At 33.9% G+C, this 8,532-nt stretch overlaps 1 protein-coding gene and 1 long non-coding RNA gene across 2 annotated transcripts; both read left to right on the forward strand.

Annotated features, from left to right (window-relative positions):
• Window positions 1-3,120: 3,120 nt before the first annotated feature.
• LOC140179843 (uncharacterized) lies at window positions 3,121-5,394 on the forward strand. The gene is made up of 3 exons (XR_011873670.1): window positions 3,121-3,935; window positions 4,200-4,275; window positions 5,089-5,394. It is a non-coding gene; the product is annotated as an uncharacterized lncRNA (long non-coding RNA).
• A 2,083-nt stretch (window positions 5,395-7,477) lies between these two features.
• Window positions 7,478-8,332, forward strand: LOC112757468 (uric acid degradation bifunctional protein TTL-like). Its single transcript, XM_025806049.1, has 3 exons — window positions 7,478-7,792; window positions 7,887-7,988; window positions 8,072-8,332. The coding sequence occupies exons 1-3, from the start codon at window positions 7,478-7,480 to the stop codon at window positions 8,330-8,332; spliced, it is 678 nt and encodes a 225-aa protein (XP_025661834.1).
• The last annotated feature ends 200 nt before the right edge of the window (window positions 8,333-8,532 follow it).

Raw genomic sequence — 8,532 nt, forward strand, 5'->3', positions numbered from 1 at the left:
TCTCTCTCTCTGTCTCTCCCTTTTCTCCCACTCTATCCCTTTCTTTCATTCTCTCTCTCCCCTATCCCCCTTCCTCTCTCTCTCTCTCTCTCTCTCTCTCTCTCTCTCTCCTTTCCTCTCCCCCTCCTCTCTCTCTTTCTTTCCCCCTCTCTCTCTCTTAATATATATAAAATTAGATTTTACATTCTCTTTCTTACCCTCTCTCTCTCTTTCTCCCCCTCTCTCTCCCTCCTCTCTCTTTCTCTCTCTCCCTTCTCTCCCTTTTTCTCTTTTCTTCCCTTCTTCCTCTCTTTCTCCTCTTCTCTCCCTCTCTCTCCTTCCTTTCTCCCTCTCTCTCTCTCTCTCTCTCTCTCTCTCTCCCTTTCTCTCTCTCCTTCCCCTCTCACTCTTCCTCTTCTCTATCTCTCCCCCTCTTTCTCTCCTTCCCCTCTCTTTGTCATCCTCTCTCTCTCCCCCTTTTTCTTTTCTCTCTCTCCCCCTCTCTCTTCTTATCTTCCTCTCTCTTCCCCTCCTTTCTCTCTCCCCTGCCCCTCTTTCTCCCCCTCTCCTTTCTTTCTCTCACCCTTTTCTCCCTCTATTCTTTTCTCTCACTTTCTTCCCTATCCCTCTTCCTCTCTATCTCTCTCTCCCTCTCTCTCCTTTCCTCTTCTCCTCCTCTCTCTCTTTCTCTCTGTCTCTCTCACTTTCTCTCCCTCTCTCTCTTCCTCTCTCTCTCTTGAACTATTTCTCCCTCTCCCTTCTCTCTCTTTCTCTCTCTCCTCCTCCTCCTCTATCTCTTTTTTCTATCTCTCCTTCTTCCCTCTTTTTTCTATTTTCTCTCTCCCTCCTTCTCTCTCTTATTTTGGAGAAAAGAGGGGGAGAGAGAGAAAGAGAGAAGGGGGATATAGAGTGAGAGAAGGTTGAGAGAGAAAGAGAAAAAAGAGAAAGGAAGGGAAGAAAGAGAGAAAGAGAGAGAGAGAGAGAGAGCAGGGAGAAGAAAGAGAGAGAAAGAAGGGAAGCAGGGAGAGAGAAATAGGAGAGAGAAAGCAAAAAAAGGGAAGAGAGAGAGAGAGAAAGAAGAAGAGAGAAGGGAGGGAGAGAGAGAAGAGGGAGAGGAGAGAGAAAAAGAAAGAGAGAGAGAAGGGGAAGGGAGGGAGAGAGAGAGAGAGAGAGAGAAGGGGGAAGGGAAGGGGAGCGAGGGAGAGGGGAGAAAAAGGAAAGAGAGTGAGAGAGCGAGAGGAAATCGAGAGAGAGAGAGAGGAGGGGAAGAAAGAGGAGAAGGAGAGAGAGATAGGAAGAAAGAGGAGGGAGAGAGAGGGAGGAGGGAGAGGAGAGAGAGAAAGAAAATGGGAGAGCGAGAAAAAGGAGGGAGAGAGAGAAAGAGAGGAAGAGAAAGGGAGGAAAGAGAGAGGAAGAGAGAAGGGAGGAGAGAGAGAGAGGAATGAAGGGGGAGAGAGAGGGAGATGAGGGGGAGAGAGAGAGAGAGAGAGAGAGAGAGAGAGAGAGAGAGAGAGAGAAAGACGAAGAGAGATAGGAGGGGGAGGGAGAGGAGGGAGAGGAGAGAGAGAAAGAAATAAAGGGAAGAGAGATGTAAGGGAGGGAGCGAGAGAGGACAGAGAGAAAGAGGAGAGAGAGAGAGAGGAAGAGAGACGGAAAGGGAGAGGGAGAGAGAGAGAGAAGGGGAAGAGAGGAAAAGAGAGAGAGAGAGAGAGAGAGAGAGAGAAGGGAGAGAAGGAAGAAAGGGGAAAGAGAGAGAGAAGGGAGAGAGGAGGGGAGAAAGAGGAGAGAGAGAGGAAGGGGAGAGAGAGAGAGAGAAAGAGTATGTAAAAACTAATTTTAGAGTTTAAATAAAACCAGTTTTAATTTGGTTTAAAACTAAACTGAACCATAAAAACTGGTTTTTAATAAACTGGTTTTCATAAAAACTGGTTTCAGTTCAATTTTTTATTTAAAAAAAACTGGTTTATTTAAAACAGTTTCAGTTCAGTTTCAATTCAGTTCAGTGAAACCAGTTTTTTTGCACACCCCTACTCATTAGGCTTATGATGATCATTTTTATACTGTGACTTATCGATTATTGAGTTTGTAAAATTCCTCGAGTCTTATTTTTGTATATCTTATTTATTTATTTTTTCTCAAAATCTTTTCTATTTTGTCTCATATCATTATATTACATTAAAATCTTTTTATCTCTTGCATCTCATATCTTTCCTTTTATTTCATATCCCACTACTACTGATTCTATATCATATCTTTCTATTTTCGCTTCTAATATAAAACTGGCATCCTACCCACTATCTATACATTTAAGTCACTTCACACATATTTATGATGCACTACATCTACTCTTCGTTATTCAATTTTTTTTTTATTAAACCTTCAATTTATTCTTTCAAGCCCTTTGTATCACACACTTACTAACCCCACTCCTTTTTTTTCCTCTACCTGAAAACCTTACTTCTCTTCTCATATCCATGACCCACGTAAAGTCCACAATTGCCACCTGCGCCTTTTCCAACTCCGTCCACCTACACTTACACTACCACAAAAACGAGGTTTAGCCACTAAGTTTTAACTACAAATGCTGAATCGTGATAAAAATAAATAAGCGTGTCTTATATTTAGCACGAAACATTGTAACAGTGGCTAAAATTTAACATTTTGCCACAAACAATATTCATTGTAGCCTTTTAATTTGAAGTTTATACTCCTTATTTTAGCAAAATCATTTTTTCTCTTCTCCTAAAAATAAAAATCAAACTATAACCTCTTTCCTTACTTCTCTCTGCTTGTCATGATCGTTCTTGAATAAATGTATTTTTTTTAAATAAATTTATTAATTTATAATATTTTTTTTAAATATCCTAACATTAACATATATTTATGAAATTAAATCTAAAAATATAAAAAATGAATTTAGATAAAACAAATAATAAAATTTATCTAACTAAAATAAAATAATTTGGATAGGTAATAAAAAAATGGATAATTTTTAAGTAGGAAAAATTTTTTTTAGTAAATCTTCTACAAAAAATAGATTGTTTCAATACCACATAAACGGGAATTAGCCACAAAAATTTAGCTACGAACACTAATATATAGCAAACATAAATGAGAATATCTCATATTTGTCACGAAAACTTTCAGGGGTGGCTAAATTTTGGTAATTTGCCACGAACAACATTCTCGGTGCCCCTAAATCGGAGCACTTTCGTAATTTTTAACCATATCTTTCACAAAACCATTTCTCACCTTCAATAATCACACAAAACCGTTTCTCACCATCTCAATCTTTTGTCCACCTTGGTATTGCCCTCTCCTCTGCCCCAATTTACCCTAAACCACCCAATTTGTCCCTCTTGTTATACCTTCCCTTCCTTGCCCCTCTTGTTATACATTCCCTTCCTTGCGTCATCTCAGCCCCCTTTCTTTCCTCCGAGCTTCTCTCTTGTTGAATTAGTAGGTCAAATTCTTGCCTTGCAAAGAAAATCATGGGGTTCATCATTGTGTTGGAGCTCGTCTACGCCAAATTCAGGAAAGCTCCCCTGCATCCTAGATCTACCTATTCTTCCTCTTGTTGTCGTCGCTCATAGATCAGTTTGAGCATGACGGCGACAGGTAGGGTTGGATTGCCGATGCTCGAGTCACCACTACCAGGTGCTAGTTCAATCGCTTCGGGTGAGTTATTTCTTTTCCTCTTTTATTTTCAGTTTTTTTTTTGTATGTGTATTGTGTTGTGATTATTTGATCAATTGGAGAATCTGAATTGTGATTGCATCATTACTTTGCAATGTCATATGTCATATTCTTTGCAGTGTTCTAAGTGTCCATCTGGCCATTATAAGACCTTATGTATCACAGTATTTTTTTTCTTGATGATTATCAGCTTATAATTTCAGATGCCTTTAAGGGCAACAAAGAATGATGTTCATGAGTTCTTATCTAATACTGGCAAGGTAAGTTGATTTTTAATCTCTCACATGTTACTTGAAGCAAGTTTACCTTTTACAAGTTGAAGATATTTTAGTGTAGGATACTATCTAATATTTTACATTTCTGTTGTATCTTTTATAATTTTTTCTTTCCAATTATGTGCCCCTAGTTTATTTTGTCTACTAATATATATACACCTTAGCAATGTTGGATCCAGTGTAGAGAAAAGTTTTCATCATATTTTAATTAAGAAGGTAGCTGATTGTTTTATCTACAATTGTTTATAGGTAAGAATGGTGATAGTGATATTATGCTATGAAAAACTTTAGGAGCTGCTTGTATGTGAAAGAACATCTGCTATAGGTACATGATTCCACATTTCCACCTATCCTGTATGTGATTTTGTTTCCATGCTTAATTACTTAATGTATTATGTGATTCTACCTATCTTTCATGTATAATAACTGAATGTCATCTTATTGCTTGAATATTCTTAATTTCTTATTGTTATGTAATATAAAGTTCAAAGTTTATTTCTTCTTCTTGTTATTTAAATCCATTTAGTATGACAATTTGGAGGTATGATAGTGTAAAGACATAAGGGTAAAAAAAATTAAACAATCAGAGCAAAGAATGAATTTGCCAAGTAAAACAACACAAATAAGAGGATACTAGTTAAAGTGAATCAGATGTGCACATGGCACCATTTTTTCGTTTAGAACAAGAAGTATATATTTGTATTCTCTTCTCTTTATAAAGCTGCTGAAACCAAATTGTTAAGTAGGTACTTTAGTGTCTTAGCTGTTATTATTTCTTAGAATTCTTGACTAATTGGTATGCAGATTGCTGGTGCACATGCTTAATTACTTAATATACTATGAAATACAATTAATATTTGATGAATTTTGGATTATGATGGAAGATATGTAAAGGAGAGGTAGATCAAGGGAAAGCACAAATAATACACGTCATGACATTTATTGATTCATTGAAGTTGGGTCTCACTTTTTGTTTTGAATTATTCTAAGTTTCTTACATATATAAAGTTCAAAGTTTATTTCTTCTTGTTGCTTTGTTTCACTATATTTCTTTTCCGCCTTTGTATACTTTTTTTTTTGCATGGCAGTGCATAGATCTTTAATGATTGAGCTCATATTCGTTAATGTATGATTCCAGCCTTCCAAGAGATATTGAAAGTCTTCACTTACAATGTTTAGCTCTAGCTAGTGAAGTTGCATAGGAAGTTGAAAACTACTAACAGCGTAGCCAATCCTTTGATCGAGCACACAATGAAGTGTTAATTCTAAGTATTTGAACCTATACTATCTTTTGTATATTTTGTTATTTTATGTTGTTGAATTCTTTTGCTCTATCTTATATGTATGGATGTTGAATTTATTTCATTATGTAAAGAAAATATTTTTTTATCGTCAAATTTGATGTAATAACAATAAAATGTAGAATATAATTTTTTTTGGAATCTTCATAGTTAGCCACGATTAAAACCATGGCAAATTTGCTGTGGTCTATAATATTTTTTTGTTTTATTCTGGGATTTAGCCACGGTTAAAACCATGGCTAATTTTTGTTATGTTGTGGCTAAGTTAAGGTCTTCACGGTTCTTAAAATTGTGGCTAAAAGCCAAAAAACCATGGAAAATCATAAATGCAACCCCCTAATTAGCCACGAATATTTTTTTTGTGGTCAATATATGGTTGCTACAGTTATTTTGGAGTTTAGCCACGGTTTTTTCTGTGGCCAAACCCCTTGTTTCTTGTAGTGTTTTATCATTTGTTGAATTTTAAAAAATTAAAGATAAGTAAAAAAAATTAGTCTTTTATTTATATAATTTAGTACTCATTGTATATATTTGTGAGTACTGTACTCTTATTACATGTATAATTATTTTTTTTAAAATTATTTTGTGAAATTATAAATTAAAATTTTTTATTTATACTATTATTTAATTAGAATATACTATTAATTATTTATTTTACAATTATTATTTTTGATAAATATTAATTTTACTGTATGTTTTACTATATTATTATGTAAAGATAAATTAAATTTGTCAAATACAACAACAAGTAGAAGTAATTAATATTTAGTACTAATTTTTTATTATATTATTTTTATTTTAATAAATCACTTCTTTATTTATAATATCCTTCATTTTATTATGTCACATTTTGTTTTACATGATTTTTTATTCCATTACTTAATAATAAATAAATAAATTATTTTTATTTTATTTTAAATTTTGTGTTTATAATCTTAATTACATTTTACTTTATATTATTGTAACAAAAATTAAAAATAAAAAATATACCAACTCAAAATTGAAAATAAAATTTTTAATCAAATTTAGTCATTGAATAAGAATAAATGAATATCATTTTAAATAAAATATTTTAAAATATATTATAGATAAAAGTTAAGATGTAAAAGGAGCAGAAAACTCTAACGAATCCCCAAATCGAAGGTATTGAGAGTCCTTCTCCCTCTGCTTAGCTTATCCCTTTCTTTGAATCCATTTTCTCATATTTCTCAGATTTCGACGACTCCTTGATTTTGGGTTTCTTCACCGACGCTGAGGCTCAGACATGCATTGGTTCAGAAAGATGTGTGACCTTCTTAGTGGCTGGGATTCCAAAAGGCATTGCCTTTAGCCACGCAATAATGTTACTAATGCAACATTGTTGCACAAATTGGGCAAATATTTGTGACAAACTTATCTTTTCGTGGCAAGAATTATATTCGGCTTTCATTCTTGGAATTCTGATTTCCCACGAACAACACACACCGTAGCAAAGTTGCGCGCGATGAATATTTCTGGTATGGTTCCCACCATTTTCTCCCAATTTTTACTTAAATATTTTCCCTCTATTTTGGTTAAATAACTGTTCCCTCTAATTAATTTGGTGCAGCACAAAATCATACCGCCAGAGAATTGAAAAAATCTTTTGTCAGGTAACACCTAACTATTATCTTTTCTTATCCTCTTCCAATTTTTGTGAGTATCATGTTTATTTATATGTTGTAAATACAATTTCCATAAGGATTATACTCAATTTTTTCTTATACTTCTTGTCATATTTGTAATTTTTGTTCCTGAGTTATGAAATAAATTTTCCTTCATTTGTTGTTATTAGATTATTGGGTGTTTGCTCTTATTAGGTTGTTTTATTTGGTTCTTCAGTGATGCTACATTAACAAAAATAAGGATATGACATGTTACAATATCTTTTCCTTTGTATTTTTTTCATACAGTTATGATGGTCATTCTGTATTTGTTGAAGATTATAGTGCATGCTTGCTGGTTAACGCTAATTTTATTTGAAAATAACATCAAAATTTAATTAAAGTGATAAAAACTACATAGTATCTAAAACTTGAATAATTATATATAAGAAAAAAAATAAAGGACAACCTTTAATTTGCATATTCAATTTTTAATGTTTAAACACATTGAACATGCTAATAATAAGTATTGATGCAGAAACTCTCTATATGTACTTTTGTTTTTTTATTCATAATACATTTTTTAATATTTAGGTGATCCAAGATGGCAATTCTATCTGAGCATGGTGATACATCATTGCCCCATGTTTCGCAGTCTTGCAGCAAATCTTCAAATTGGATTGCTATGGAAGAAAATGAGTTTCTTGAATGCTGTGGAAGCATCAAATTCGCCAAGGAGATGGCTTCTGCCTCTCCTTTCTCCTCGTTGCAACACGCACTCGATGTTGCCTCCGACGTTTGGTTTAATAAAATCAATATCCATTCCTGGTTGGTGGCTCTGAATGCTCACACGAATATCTCTGAAGAAGCACCCTTCTATCGTGAAGCTTCACCCACTATTATGGATTCTACTCTTAAAGTTTGCCACGCTTACGATTATTTTTGCATTTTATTATTTAATTGAAGATAATCCTTTAAATGTTGCCTGGATTTGATTCGTCTGAAACTTGTAGGAGATATATGCATTGAGCATGCAGTATCTGGTAAGGTTCGGTTTTCCATACTTTAAGAAAGATTCTGATTGGGATACTGATGTTATACTAATGGATTTGAAGGTAATTTTCGAAATGAATTTATTTGGCAAACACTATAAATAGCGCTATTAACTGAATTTAAATCATAACATTTTTCTTTGTAGATGAGTGTCAAAAACAAGCCGGCATATGAGTTTCATTGGGCATGTCGAAAGCAATTCAATATCATAGAACGACATATTGCAAAGTTCTTTCAAAAGAGAGGATACGTTCGCTCTACAACTGAATCGCCAATAATCCAAGCTGCTGTAAAAGAATTTGATCTGAACAAAAAGCCATATCCTATAGATGATTTGGATCCTATTGCGCGTGACAATGCTAGGCAATTTTGTGAAATTTGGTGTCCAGGAGAATACTATATTTGATGTACTTTTGTTTTACTTTTGTTGAACATAACTACTCTTTTAAATTCTAGTTTTATCTAGGCTTAGTATTTTTGTTTAGTGTTATTCTTCGGTTTCGACTAAACATGTCTATCTACTTAATTGATTATTATGACTCCTCTCATGTCTTCCATTCTGATAGTTAATACATTCCTTTCAAAGAAATAGCATTCTCGTCCTCT

This window comes from Arachis hypogaea, chromosome 16 (genome assembly GCF_003086295.3).
Source record: "Arachis hypogaea cultivar Tifrunner chromosome 16, arahy.Tifrunner.gnm2.J5K5, whole genome shotgun sequence".
Taxonomy (NCBI): domain Eukaryota; kingdom Viridiplantae; phylum Streptophyta; class Magnoliopsida; order Fabales; family Fabaceae; genus Arachis; species Arachis hypogaea.

Excerpts from the sequence above, each read along its gene's own strand:
- LOC112757468 (XM_025806049.1), top strand. The coding sequence starts at position 7,478 with ATGGCAATTCTATCTGAGCATGGTGATACATCATTGCCCCATGTTTCG. Across the intron at positions 7,793-7,886 it reads TTATGGATTCTACTCTTAAA|GAGATATATGCATTGAGCAT; the intron begins GTTTGCCACGCT and ends TGAAACTTGTAG. Across the intron at positions 7,989-8,071 it reads TTATACTAATGGATTTGAAG|ATGAGTGTCAAAAACAAGCC; the intron begins GTAATTTTCGAA and ends TTTTCTTTGTAG.